The following is a 14,129-nucleotide window of genomic DNA, read 5'->3' as shown; positions in this document are numbered from 1 at the left end:
GGTGCCGGGGTCGGGCGGGGCCGCCGGGGCCCTCGAGGGCTCCGCACACGCGGACGCCGACCCAGCCTCGGGGCGCGGACGCCACGCAGAGGCCACGCAGAGGCCCCGCGGGCTGCTGACCGCCCGACGGCTCCAGCCGCCTTATTTATTATCTGAGAGAGCCCCCTCGGCACCGCGGACGGCGTCTGGCCGCTGGGGCCGGCCGGCAGCGGAGAGGAGGAGGAGGACGGCCGGGCCGGGACAGCCCCGGGAAGAACCCTGCCTTTTCCTGCCCTCGCGGGCGGCCCGGCTGCTCCAGCGCCCGGACAGCCGGCCTCGGGGCCCGCGGGCACGCGGTCCTCAAGCCCTTCGATGTCCGGCGAGCAGCGACCGACACCCAGACGCATCAGACCTCAGGGCCTTCGCGTGCGCTGCTCCCTCCGACGGCAAGGCCTTTTCTGCCCCCCCCCCCCCCCCCGCGCGCCTAACCAGTGACTCTGGGAAGAAGACGCCCTCCCCTCCCTCCGCTCCCCTGGGAAGGAGCAGGAGGCACACACAGAATCCTGCCACCCGTACTTGCAGTTTCCAGCCCCGGCTGGCCAGGAGGCCTCTTACAGAACAGTTCAGTGAGATGCTACACCCCTGTGCACCGGGCATGCGTGCCCGCCGCGTGTACAAACCTCGTATGAAAGGTCACGCTGGGCACGGCCCCACCAGGGACACGGCTCCGGGCCTGGGTCAGACGGGCCATCGGTCACCATAGGGCTGAGCGGCGGTGACCCGGCAGACACCATCAGCTGGGGTCCTGAGTGTGTTTAGCAAACAGAGACGGCCTGCCGCTCCCCGGCATGTCAATTCCTGGGGTGACTCCTGCTAGTGCACCCAGGAACCGGGAACGGGGAACGGGGGCGGCAGCGGTGTCCCTGGACAATCCCGCCCAGAGGGCCCGGCCCCTCCCCGGGAGCCTCGAGGGGCGGGAGGGCCTCCAGACAGCCAGCGTCCGCCCTCCCCACCCAGGGGCTGCTGCCCCTCCGCGCGCCTTCAGAAGGCCCAGGCCGGGAGGGCGTGGCCACAGGTCACCGCTGTCCCCCGGGAGAAGTGAGCTCTCCTCCAGGGGCAGTGGCTGCGATGAGATCGGACACCCCTGCAGGGCAGATCCTGACACGCACACACACATGTGCACGTGTGCATGTGTGCATACATGCACTGACACATGCCCATGCATACACACAGGCACACACATGAACACACACACACATGCACACACACACACACACACACAGAAAGCCCCAGGCCGGCTTGCCAGCTGCACCCGTGGGGCCCCACTGCTCAGGCCTAACTGTCACCAGCTGGGAAGGGGGCTCCTTTTAAAGCTGGTATGGCGAAGCGCCCTGTGAGACCCCAGGCCTTCTGTGATTGAGTCCCAGGGGCCTGGGGAGGGCATCAAAGAGCTCTGCAGGGAGGTCCCAGCCCGTGACCCCCAGGAAGGGCTCTGGATCCCAGCCCGTGACCCCCAGGAAGGGCCCTGATCCCCAGCCCGTGACCCCCAGGAAGAGCCCTGGATCCCAGTCTGTGACCCCCAGGAAGAGCCCTGGGTCCCAGCCTGTGACCCCCAGAAGAGCCCTGGGTCCCAGCCTGTGACCCCCAGGAAGGGCCCTGGGCTGTGTGAGCGGAGTCCTGAGCCTTATGAGCGGGGCTTGATCTCAGGGCCTGGCCCCGCCCCCCTTTGCTCCAGGCGAGCGCTCTAGAACTCCGAGCCACTTCCCGGTTCCCGGTGGTTCATTGGGGATAAGCGTCCCCCACACGGTCCTGCCCAGCGGGCTTCAAACTGCGATCCTCAGAGCTCGGCCCTGAGTAGCGAGGACAACAGGCGGTGAGCCCCCAGCCCCGGCTTCCGGGACCTTCTGTAGGCGGGCCCCTGGACGCTTTGAGGGGGCCCCAGGTGGGCCCTGGCGGCTGAGCAGGCTTGGCACTCCGTCCTCCGCCCGGGCACCGCACGCTTGCTGTGTGGCCAACTCCCGGGCAGGACCTGAAGACACGGGGTGCGGCAGGCAGACCCCACCCAGCCGCCGCCCGGCCGAGGCCTCTCGCCCAGACCGCCAGCGCAGCTCGTGACAGGGTGCGGGCCGGGCCCTGGGCCCCAGCACGGAGCAGCCGTTTGGAAATGCCCCGCCCCGCCTCAGGGCCGCTCCGTCCCGTGGAGGGGGCTGGGCACCGCCCTCCCTCCGCCGCACCCCTCCCAGGCTCCCCCCCGGGAACAGGCTCAGGAGCACCCCGTCCGACAGACAATGGGCTCCCAAAATACCCTCACGGCAGGCAGGGTTTTGCCGGGCAACATCTGTAGGTTCCGTCCAGCCGGATGTTATAAATACTAAATAATGCTAATGCAGAGCCGCTTGTCACCGGGGGACAGCCGCGTCCTTGGTGAGGACAAGGGATGTTTTTCCAGCTTTGTAATTTATTGCTCTTTGCAGTTAAATGCAGCACACACACACGCGTGCGCGCACACACACGCACGCGCACACACACGCACACACACACACCACCCACACACGCACGCACACACACCACACACGCACACACACGCGCACCACACCACACCACACACGCAAACACACACCACACACGCACACACGCGTGCGCACACACACGTGCACACACCACGCAAACACGCACACACACGCGTGCACACACACGCGCGCGCACACACACACACACCACACCCCAGCAGGGCTGCCCGGGAGCCCCTCGGGTGAGGCCTTAGGGGAGGCTGGACTGCCTCTGTCTGGCGAGGGCGTCCGTGGAAGGCAGGACGGGCCCCGGCCTGTCCCAGCAGCGGCCCTCTGGAGGCTGGACGCCCCGCGGAGCCAGGGGGCCCCAGGAGGCCCGGGGCCGCGGGTCACCACTGCTGAGCCGGCCCGCAGGTGACCCGCCGCCTCCACTGATCACGGGAAAAGGTGAAAGGTCACTGCTTCTTCAGACAGTCAGAGCTGTAAAGGGCTCCACCCCCCCCCCATTCCCTGCCAGTCTCCCAGCTATCCCAGCCACCCCCAGACCTGCACGGGTGCCCAGCCCTGGGCGGGGGGCAAGCTGGCGTCCCCAGCACCTTGGCCTGGAGAGTAGGTGGCCCTCCGGCCCTCTGCGGCCCCTGCACCAGGCGCCAGCGCCGGAAGCCCAGTGCGGACATGCGCAGGGCAGCAGACAGGCGGGGGGGGGGGGGCAGATGCGGTGAGCCCGCCCTGCACCCCACTCTGCCCCGCCGCGGGCGGGCCCGGCAGTCCAGAGACCCTAGAACCCAGCGGGCTCAGGAGGAAACAGGGACCCCCAGGCCCCCGCAACAGCAGACTGGGGAGCTGCCATGAATGCCGGGATGTGATTGCCCCCGCGCGGGGCCAGCCTGGCCTTGCCCTGGGGGCCGGGTCCGGGGGCTGCTGTCCAGGGGGTCAGATCTGCCCGCAGCCCCCACCCGGCCAACCCGGCCTCCCCTCGGCCGCCCCAGCCCCGTCTCCCCCGTGACTCTCCTCATGTCTCTGCGTGTCTCTGCCTCTCTGTGACTCTGCTGTGTCTCTCCCTCTCCCTCTCTCTCCATCTCTCCATCTCTCTCTCTCCCTCTCTCTCCCTCTCCATCTCTCTCCCTCTCTCTCCCTCTCTCTCCCTCTCCATCTCTCTCTCTCCCTCTCTCTCTCCTCTCTCTCTCTCTCTCCCCCCCCTCTCCCCTCTCGCCTCCACCTCCATTCTTCCACTACAGGACTGCTCTTTCCTCAGTTGGGCTCCGAGTCCCTGGGGAGCCGGACGGGCCTGCAGCTCCCCCAGCCCTTGTCACCGCCGGGGACCGGCCCCCAGGGGACACACCCAGGTCCCACCGGGGGGCGGGGGCCGGCCCCGGCCAGACAGGACCCCCCAGGCCTCCGCCACCCAGACCTGGGCTGACGTCACCCAAGGAGCACTGGCTCCCAGACGCCAGGTGGGAAGAGCAAGGCCGCACGCCGCCGCACCCCGCGCCCCCGCGGGGGGCCCCAGGCGGGGCTCAGGGGCAGAGCCACCCCAGGAACCAGAGGTTCAGGTTCCACCCCAGGCGCCATCCAGGGTGGCGGGGCCCCTCTCAGCGTTCCACGGTGACTGGACCGGCCGGGCGGGCTCCAGGGTGGACACAGGGGTTGTGGGGTCTCTGGAGCCCCGCGGTGGCCACCCGAGGGTGGGTGTCCCCGGGACGCCGCTCGCCCGCGGGGGTCGGGGCCTTTCCCCAGAGCCCCGGGTCTGATGAGGGCTGGAGCAGGAAGCCTGGGAGGGAGGGCCTTCCCCGTTTCCCCCTCGGGACGGTCCCCCCGAGCCGGCCTGCGGACAGAGCCCCCCCCCCACCCAGAGCTGGGGAGACGCGGCACCCCGGGCGACGGCCCCGCAGGGCGGGGTCCCAGCATCGTGACCGCGCCCCCCCCAGAGCTGCCCATGCACCCCCACGTGGGCTCAGCCCGGCCCCGAGACCTGCGCCCCGCGCTTCCCATCCCGTGGCCAGGGAGGAACGGCCAGGCGCGGCACCCTGGGCCCGCAGCCGGGGGGCAGTGACCTCGGGGACTTCTGCCCCACGTCGGGGCAGGTGAGGAGCCTGGGGCAAAGGCTCCAGAGAAAAAGCCACAGGCCGAAGGGCAGCGGCCCACGGAAGGAAGGCTCCAGGAGAGGAGGGGAGGAGGCTGGGCGGTGCGGGGAGCCGTCTGGGCCCGGGCTGCACCCCCAGCCTCTGCTCCCACGGTGGGGGGGGCTGTGCCTGCCTGCAGCCTTCCGCGCTCCGCCTGCCCCGCGTGGCTGCCCGGCACCAGCGCTGAGCCACGGCTACGCCTGTCCCGGACGCCGAGGTCGGGGCCCCAGCTGCTTCCTCAGGCTCCCGCGCTGTTAGGAAGGGGACACCCCCTCGTGGGAGGGCGTGGCCGGTCTCGGGGTGCTGTCTGGAGCTCAGGTGCGTCTCCTTTCCCGAGGCTCGCACCTCCTCCTGACACGGCCCAGTGTATTGCGGGCTGAGGGGGGGGCGCTTCCCAGCTGCCCCCCAAGAGGCAGGGGAGGGGAGGGCAGGGCTGCGGGCCAAGTATGGGGGGTGCTTCCTGCTCTCCCCCCCCCCGAGAGGCAGGGGAGGGGAGGGCAGAGCTGCAGGCCGAGTATGGGGGGCTTCCTGGCTGCCCCCCAAGAGGCAGGGGAGGGGAGGGCAGAGCTGCAGGCCGAGTATGGGGGGGTTCCCGGCTGCCCCCGAGAGGCAGGGGAGGGGAGGGCAGAGCTGCAGGCCGAGTATGGGGGGGGCTTCCCGGCTCCCCCCCGAGAGGCAGAGGAGGGGAGGGCAGAGCTGCAGGCCGAGTATGGGGGGCTTCCCGGCTGCCCCCCCAAGAGGCAGGGGAGGGGAGGGCAGAGCTGCAGGCCGAGTATGGGGGGGGTTCCCGGCTGCCCCCCGAGAGGCAGGGGAGGGAGGGCAGAGCTGCAGGCCGAGTATGGGGGGGGCTTCCCGGCTCCCCCCCGAGAGGCAGGGGAGGGGAGGGAGGGCAGGGCTGCGGGCACCCACAGGCCCTGCCACGGCGGCCCCGCGTCCAGGGCTTGCTTCCTCCCCCCGCCTGGCTGAGCCCCGTCGGGTGGCCCAGCCCCCGAGGGCCGAGTCAGGTGCGCGCCGCCGCAGCCCCCACCTCTGGGACGGGCGGGGTGGGTTTTCCACGAAGGCTTCCAGCGGGCACCCAGCCCGGCTCGGCCGCCGGGCAGGGTGGGGGGCTGCCGGGCTCCGCTGCAGGGCCGGGGGTGTCGCCGATGCCGCTGGCGGGAGGCCGGGGAGCAGCCGGCTGGCGGCAGCGAGCCTCAGGCTCTCCTGAGACAGGGCTGGACGGGTGCGGGGGGCCCCGACCCCGCAGCCTGCGGGCCCCCAGAGCCAGCCAAGGCTCCTCAGCTCTCCCTTCCCCCCCCCCCCCGGGAGCTGGGCGGCGGGTGACTGGGAGACGGAGCGCGGGGTCCACACGGGCGTTCAGCGGGGCAGGGCCTGGGTCACCGCGTGGAGGGCACGGGTCCCCCAGACACCGGGGAGACAGGCCTGGGTAGAGGGGGCACCCCGGAGGCGGGCTGACCTCTGGGAAGGGCCGGGCCCAGCGTGGACAAGTCCCGGAACCACCAGGCCTCGGCATCGCCCTTGATGAACCAGCCGGGGGTGGGGGGGCTCGGGGTGAGGACCGGGGCAGCAGGGGAAGCAGGCAGGGACCCCACGGCCCGGGTGGCCTCTGCGCCCAGCGGGGAGAACGCCAAGGGAAAGGGGACGCGCCAGTCCTGGGGCCCCAAGGATGGGGCCTCCGGGCCCTGAGACCGCCCTGGTGGCGGGGTGGAGGTGGGGTGCGGACCCGCACCCCGAGGCGCCCCCCCCAGTCTAGAGTCCCACCTCCTTTGTGTGGCAGCGCTAAGCCTCGAACCGGGCCTCGGCACCGTGAGCCGCGCCGCAGCCCCCGAGCCCCCCCAAGGGTCTCGACAGGAGGGAGGCCCCGGCGATGGGCAGCACTGAGCACGCGGGGTCGGGGCAGCCAGCGAGCTCCCCCGCGGTGCCGGGAACGAGGGGCGACGCGGCCCTGGGTGCCCGCCAGCCCCCGTCGGTGGGGGGCCAGGTCCTGGGCCCACGCGGGCTCGGCAGGTTCTGCCCCACGGTCCTGAGCCCACGCAAGGCCCAAACCCACAGCCCCGTGGCGCTGAGCGGGGCCCCAGGACGGCCGCCCCTCGCCCGCACCCCACGGCACCTCCTGCCCGCGCCTCTACACCCTAGTTACCACGCACTAGCCCTGGGCCCCCACAGGACCCCCATCCCCTGCAGGCACCCCAAGAAGAGAAAACCCCAGTCCTTCCGGGCAAGGCAGCTCGGCCTCGAGCAAGCCCAGGAGAAGCCAGGGGCAGCGGCCACGGGCAGCGGGCTCCGTGCTCCGGTTCACAGGCCTGTGCTTCTGGAAGAGACTCCATTGGGGCTCCCCTCCCCCCCTCCTTCCCTCCCACCTTCTGCCCTCTTCCCTCCCTCCCTCCTTCCCTCCTGCCTTCCTCCCTCTTCCCTCCCTTCTTCCTCCCTCTTCCCTCCCTCCCTTCTTCCTCCCTCTTCCCTCCCTCCCTCCCCCTTTCTTCCCTCCCTCCTCTCCTTTCCTTCCTCCTTCCCTCCCTTCCTCCCTTGGCCTGTCCTATGCCAGCTGAGAAGACCGTGGCGGGCAGCGCCCCTGAGCCCAGGGCTCACGGCGTCCATGCTAATGAGGTCTGAGGCGGGGCGGCCGTGTCTGCCAGGCTGGCGCTGGGCGGAGGGCCGGGCCTCCCGCAGTTCCTGTGTACTCCACGAAGGGTCGGCTCCGGAACTCGGGGCCGCCAGCGCTGCTCAGCGCCTCAGGACCGCCCTGTGACCAGACAGCTGTCCTCAGAGCCGAACCAGGGGGCTCTAACCAAGCTAGCCCCTGTGCCAGGTCGACACGGGCGCTCACACCTGTGCCCAGGAGACAGGGCGCTCACACCTGTGCCCAGGAGACAGGGCGCTCACACCTGTGCCCAGGAGACAGGGCGCTCACACCTGTGCCCAGGAGACAGGGCGCTCACACCTGTGCCAGGTAGACAGGGTGCTCACACCTGTGCCAGGTCGACACGGGCACTCACACCTGTGCCCAGGAGACAGGGCGCTCACACCTGTGCCAGGTAGACAGGGCGCTCACACCTGTGCCCAGGTAGACACAGGTGCTCACACCTGTGCCAGGTAGACAGGGCACTCACACCTGTGCCCAGGAGACAGGGCACTCACACCTGTGCCAGGTAGACACAGGTGCTCACACCTGTGCCAGGTAGACAGGGTGCTCACACCTGTGCTCAGGAGACAGGGCACTCACACCTGTGCCAGGTGGAAATGCGTGCTCACACCTGTGCCCGGTAGACAGGGCGCTCACAACCTGTGCCCGGTAGACAGGGCGCTCACACCTGTGTCCGGTAGACACGGCGCTCACACTCGTGCCAGGGGAACATGGGTGCTTAGTCCATGCGGGAGCTGCCCATGTCCCTCACTGTAAGGTCCACCCCCCGGGGGGGGGCTCCATGCGATGCCGCCACCTGTTTAATCTCCGCCCAGTTCCTGCGTTACCTAGGTGGCTGGCACACCTGGAGGCGGTGACCCCCCTTCGCTGGGGTCGCACCGATCCACCTGGCCACGCCTCCGCCTTCCCCGTGTCATCCAGCTCCGCACGAGTCCCGCTCTCTTTCCCTCCCTCTCTCTTACTGTCCTTTGTTCTTTCTCCCTCTTTCCCTCTGCTCCCTGTGCCCCCATCTTGTGCAGGGCGCAGTTTGCTCTCCCCCAGTAAACTCTTCCTGCAGGAACCGCGTGGGGGGCTCCTTCCCGAACCTCCCAGTCGCCCTCCCTGAAGGCGGGGGGCGGGGGAACCCCGGGGCTGACTTGCTGCGTTTTCCCAGCCAGCCCTTCGCGTGGCGCTCACCGCGGTCACAGCCCTGGCTCGCCGCCCCCGGGACGGCCCGGCCCACCAGGCCCGCAGCCAAGGGACGCGCCTGCGTGCAGGTTGCCCCACGGGGCGCCCGGCCGGGCCCCGGCCCTCGTCCAGACGGTGTCCCCGCGCGCGGGGCCCTGGGCTCGGCCACCGCTTGCTGGCGCCGGCTGTGGGCTCTGAGACCCTGCAGCCCGCCACGCCACCCAGACGCTCGCTGGAGCCCACGCCCCCCCCAAACTGCCTAACACCCCAGGCCGCGCGGGGCCCGCAGGGCAGCTCCCGGCCGCCCCCGAGGCCTGGGCAGCAGGGGCCCGGCCTGGCCGCGCCAGCCCCGGTCCCACCGAGCCCCCCGAGCCGGGGCGGCAGAGGCGCGTGCGCCCCCCGTCCCCTCTGCGGAGGAGAGCTGCGCCCCGGGCTTTGATCTCCCACCCAGCGCCGCGGCTTCGGCTCCGGCCGCGACGCGGCCCGTTGTTTATCAGTTCTAAAATAGCCGAGGCTCACGTCAAACATTCCGCATGTTAGGACAATGTTTATGAAGTGCTATCGCCGTTTATGTAACGGCGTGTGGAGTGCAGCGACCACACAGGCCCGACCCGGCCCGCGGGAAGGGCTCGCGGGAGCCCCCCAGAGCCACGCCAGCGCCGGGGCCCCCCGGACGCCCCTCCCGCGCTGAAGCCAGGGCTCCGAGTGGGGGACCCGCGCCCCCCGGAGGCCCCTCCAAGTGGGGGACCCCCTGCCCTCCGGCGGCCTCTCCAGGGGGGGACCCCCTGCCCTCCGGCGGCCTCTCCAGGGGGGGCCCCCCTGCCCTCCGGCGGCCTCTCCAGTGGGGGCCCCCCTGCCCTCCGGCGGCCTCTCTAGGGGGACCCCCTGCCCCGTGGCTGCCTCTCTAGGGGGGACCCCCTGCCCGTGGCTGCCTCTCTAGGGGGGACCCCCCGCCCCGTGGCGGCCTCTCTAGGGGGGACCCCCCGCCCCGTGGCGGACTCTCTAGGGGGGCCCCCCCGCCCCTTGGCGGCCTCTCTAGGGGGGACCCCCTGCCCCGTGGCGGCCTCTCTAGGGGGGCCCCGTGCTCCACGCGCACTCGCTGCTGGCCGACCCGCCCACCAGGCCCAGGCCCGCCCGCACACGGCCTCCGGGCCGCTCGGCTCCCCAGCTCCCACTCCCGCGAGAGGAACGCGACCCCGCTGTCACACAGGCGGGTGACGGGCACCAGGGGCTCCTGCCTCGTGGACAGCGGCGCACGCAAAGGCCCGGGGAGGGGGTGGGCAGGGGGGCGGGCGGCGCCGGGAAGGAGACGGCCCGGGGGGGCTCCCGGAGCGAGGCGGGGGGGGCTCGGCACGTGGGCCCTCCGCACCCCCAGCGACCGGGCCCTCCGCACCCCCCTCTGCGCGGTCCCGGGCGGGTCAGGACGCAGCCCGTGGGGGAGTCCAGAGCCTTAGGGGGCGTGGCGGGGGGAGAGGGGCCCCGTGGCCCTTGGGGCGCACGCATTAAGTGACACGGAACCCGGGCTTTGACGGCACCGCTGTTACTCCTGAGGCCTTCCCTGAGCCACACACAAGCCACTGAAACTCCCAGCTTCGCCTGCGTTCCCGGGGACCCCTTCCCCCTCCCCACGGGCACAGGGCCCCCCCACGCTGAGCGAGAGAGCCAGCCCGCAGACGGCCCTCCTGTGCCCCGCTCCCAGCAAAGCCTCAGCGACAGCCACTGCCGCCCAGAGTCATCAAGACCCCGGAGACCCCAGCAGAGACGCTGCAACCCCGAGTCCCAGACACCGAGACCCAGGGCCGGAGATCTGGGCCTCTCTTCCCACCATTGTCATTAGTTAACCGCTTCTGTGTTGTGTGTTTCTCAACCATAACGTTCTGACTTTCCGTATTTTCCAGTCTCATTTCTCATAAACCAACAATATTAGTATCTCTCTGAAGGCACCGAGACCATTACTGTATCTTTATGATGTGCGCTGGATCCGCGGTGCCTGGACCCAGCTTTCTGACACCAAGCCCTGGCCGCGCGGCCTGGGTTACAACATCTGGGCGGACGCCGGCGCGGTTTTATGATCTGCGAGGAGCCGGCAGACAGCCCAGCGCAGCCCCGAGATTGTTCCCGTCACCGACGCCTCCGAGGCCCCCTCCGCCTGCCCTCCCTCCAAGTCACCGAGCGAGTCGTCCTGACCAGCGGCCCTGCGCCCCGGCCCCCGAGGCCCCCCGAGGGCCCGGGAATGCGGCCATCCCTGCCTCGAGCCAGGGGACCCGGAGCAGAAAAACAAGTCCGTGCTTCCCGGAGCAGAGCCGGGCAAGGAGGCTCCAGGATGGCCACCTGGCCTCCCTGCGGCCCTCTCCTCCCCCCTGCCCTCCCCCTCTGCCTCCACGGCCCTGCAGGCCCCTCCGGGGCCCCCAGATGGTTCCCCAGCTCACCCCGCACCCCTGGGAGCGGCCTCCCCTACAAAGGAAGCCTAGAAACCAGTGGTCTGCCCACGCACCTGCACAGGTGTGTTCTGAGGCGGGCGGGAGCTGAGCTGGGGGGAGGGGGAGGCCAAGGCTAGCCCGGCCTTCGGGGGGAGAGGAAGGGGGGGTCTCTCCATGGCTGGGAGCAGAGACTCTAAACCTATGATAATCAAGAGACATCATCGCATTTCGGTATTTTGAACTGAACTGTTGGTGGGTGCTGGGACTGGGGCTTGAAATTCAGGGTCTGGCTATCTACTGGCCTTTTCTCTCAAGGCTGATGTTCCGCCACTTGAGCCATGCTCCACTTCCGGCTTTTTGCTGGCTAATTGGAGGCAAGAGCCACAGATCTATCTGCCCCAGCTGGCTTTGCGCTTTGATCCTCAGACCTCAGCCTCCTGGGGAGCTGGGATTACAGGGGTGAGCCACAGGCACGGGTCTTGGTGGGAACGTTTATTGAGGTCATTGGAGATGCCCACGCAGAAGCAATCCCTGCGCTCCCCCCGGGGGCCGTGTACGGCTGACGGCTCTGGGTGGCTCTTAGCTGCGCATTTAAAATCCGAACCCCCGACTGTCCCTCAGAGAGTTAAACACGGAGCCACTCTGTGCCCAGCACCTCCACCCCAGGCCTGTGCCAAACGCAGCAAAAAGCAAACGGTGCAACAGAAACGTGGCACCCGAAAGCGGGATGTAGCAGTGCGTGCCTATAATCCCAGCACTGCCCTGTGGGGCAAAGCCGGGCGGGTGTCAAGGGCAAAGCCAAGCCCGGCTACAGAGCAAGGCCCCGCTTCAAACGGATGAACAGAGAGAAGGCCAGAAATAACCCACCTGCAGGTTCAAGGAGCACTGTCCACCAGAGCCAGCAGGACAGCAACCCGGATGCCCACCAGCCGACGGAGACCTACGCAACCCGACCCCTCACCCGAGGGAAGGCCGGGCAGCCCCAAGAAGGAATCGGCTGGTGGACATGTCCAGCAACTTGGAAACAGCAAGCTCAGCAAGAGTCGGACACAAAGGCCACGGGCCTCATGATGCCGTTTGCCCGGGCCGCCCAGTCAGGTCCACAGACGCGGGAAGCGGACAGCGACAGGCCCAAGGAGTGTAGTGGATTATTCTGCCTGGGCTGGCCTTGAACCTAAGTCCCCTGGATCTCAGCTTCCGGAGGAGCTAGGATTACAGGCACGAGCCACGGGCACCTGGCCAACTTCTAGCCATCTTCCAACAACGGTGTGGCACCTCGCATGGTCACAAGTCTGAACAACCACGTAGGCCATCTGATTCTAGAACATTCCCAAAGTAGCCCAAAATAATCAGCAAAAATCTGGACTAGAGGCATGGCACTCGTGGTAGAGCACCAGCCAAATGAGCAGGAGGCCCTAAGTTCAACGCGCGGTACTGCCCCCCTCGGGAATAAAACAAGGAGAACTTCAGAGGTAGTGAGTCGTCCCGTGGGGCGGGCGGGGGAGGACACGGGCTTGTCCCAAGCAGTGGCGCGAAGAGTCCCGGGTCCCCGGCACCCCAGTGGGACTGTAAACGCTGAGGACGGGCGCTGGCCGCCCCGCTGTCCCAGCCCCCTGTCCCCCCCACACACACCCTCCCCCCGACCCCCCTACCCGGTGCGCACACCTCCAGCTTCCACGTGTGCCTGCGGGGGGGGGGAGGGGGGAGGGGGGACTGGGCCCCAGACTCCCCACTGCGGGCCCCATTAATAGGTGACCCATTTATCTTGGGGCCAGGGCTGCAGGGTCGCGGGGCCCCCGCCCAGCCCAGCCCACCCTTATCTGTGCGTCCAGTAACACAAACAGCGGCGGCTGGCAGCTCTGGAGCGCGTTTCTAAGCAGCCGCCTTTGAAGCCTTATCTGCCTGCCCTCCTCGCTGGGGATAAAAGCCCCGACGGCCTCACCCAGGGCTGGGCATTTCGCCCCCAGCTGGCCCAGGAAGCAGACCAGGAGGCCACGGCCAGCCCTGGGGAGCCCTCCCCGGGGGGCGGGGGGGCGGGTCCAGCCCTCGGGAGCCCTCCCCGGGGGGCGGGTCCAGCCCTCGGGAGCCCTCCCCGGGGGGCGGGTCCAGCCCTCGGGAGCCCTCCCCGGGGGGCGGGGGGCGGGTCCAGCCCTCGGGAGCCCTCCCCGGGGGGCGGGTCCAGCCCTCGGGAGCCCTCCCCGGGGGGCGGGGGGCGGGTCCAGCCCTCGGGAGCCCTCCCCGGGGGGCGGGGGGCGGGTCCAGCCCTCGGGAGCCCTCCCCGGGGGGTGGGGGGGCAGGTCCAGCCCTCGGGAGCCCTCCCCGGGGGGCGGGTGGGTCCAGCCCTCGGGAGCCCTCCCCGGGGGGCGGGTGGGTCCAGCCCTCGGGAGCCCTTCCCTGGGGGGCGGGGGGGTGGGTCCAGCCCTCGGGAGCCCTCCCCAGCGGGCGGGGGGGGCGGGTCCAGCCCTGGGGAGCCCTCCCTGGGGGGCGGGCAGGTCCACCCGCAAGCTGCCAAGGCAGCTGCCCGGCCCAGGAATAATCTCGATCTGCTGGGTCCTGGTGCCAGCCCTGCTCTCTGAAGCTGGGGTCCTATGCACGTGTGCGCATGCACACACACGCACACTCATGTGCATGCACACATGCACGCGCACACTGACCAGAGAGCGGGCATCAAGGCTGCGATCTGCCTCGCAGTGCGGCGTGGGCTGCGGGTTTGTCACGCTGTCTCCGAGCCTGGACACTGGAGCCTGGAGTTGATGCCCAGTGCAGGAGGGACACGACGCCCCAGCTCTCCCAGCCCCCCCACACGCACACACACACACGCGTGCACACACACGTGCACGCACACACGCAGAGGGTGCCCAGCTCTCCCAGCCCCCCACACACGCAAACACACACGTGCACACACACACAGAGGGCGCCCCAGCTCTCCCAGCCCACACACACACGCACACACACGTGCGCACACACGCGTGCACACACACGTGCGCACACACGCGTGCACACACACACGTGTGCACACACACGTACACACGCAGAGGGTGCCCAGCTCTCCCAGCCCCCCACACACACACGTGCACACACACACACAGAGGGCGCCCCAGCTCTCCCAGTCCACACACACGCACACGCGCACACACGGCTCCCCAACTCTCCCAGTACACACACGTGTGCACACACACAGAGGGCGCCCAGCTCTCCCAGTACACACGTGTGATGGGTGTCCCAGTGGAGACGCTCTCCACCGGGACGCTCTCCCCGGGGGACGCTCTCCACGGGGACACGGGGT

The 14,129-nt window shown here is 69.8% G+C and overlaps 1 protein-coding gene across 1 annotated transcript; it reads left to right on the top strand.

Moving 5' to 3' along the window:
* Positions 1-7,981: 7,981 nt before the first annotated feature.
* Positions 7,982-12,015, top strand: LOC125353775 (basic proline-rich protein-like). The gene is made up of 6 exons (XM_048349430.1): positions 7,982-8,008; positions 8,410-8,775; positions 9,496-9,637; positions 10,439-10,730; positions 10,836-10,925; positions 11,619-12,015. The coding sequence occupies exons 1-6, from the start codon at positions 7,982-7,984 to the stop codon at positions 12,013-12,015; spliced, it is 1,314 nt and encodes a 437-aa protein (XP_048205387.1).
* The last annotated feature ends 2,114 nt before the right edge of the window (positions 12,016-14,129 follow it).

The sequence above is a fragment of the Perognathus longimembris genome, chromosome 6 (genome assembly GCF_023159225.1).
Source record: "Perognathus longimembris pacificus isolate PPM17 chromosome 6, ASM2315922v1, whole genome shotgun sequence".
NCBI classification, from domain to species: Eukaryota; Metazoa; Chordata; class Mammalia; order Rodentia; family Heteromyidae; genus Perognathus; species Perognathus longimembris.
This window is presented reverse-complemented; position numbering and strand designations above follow the sequence as displayed.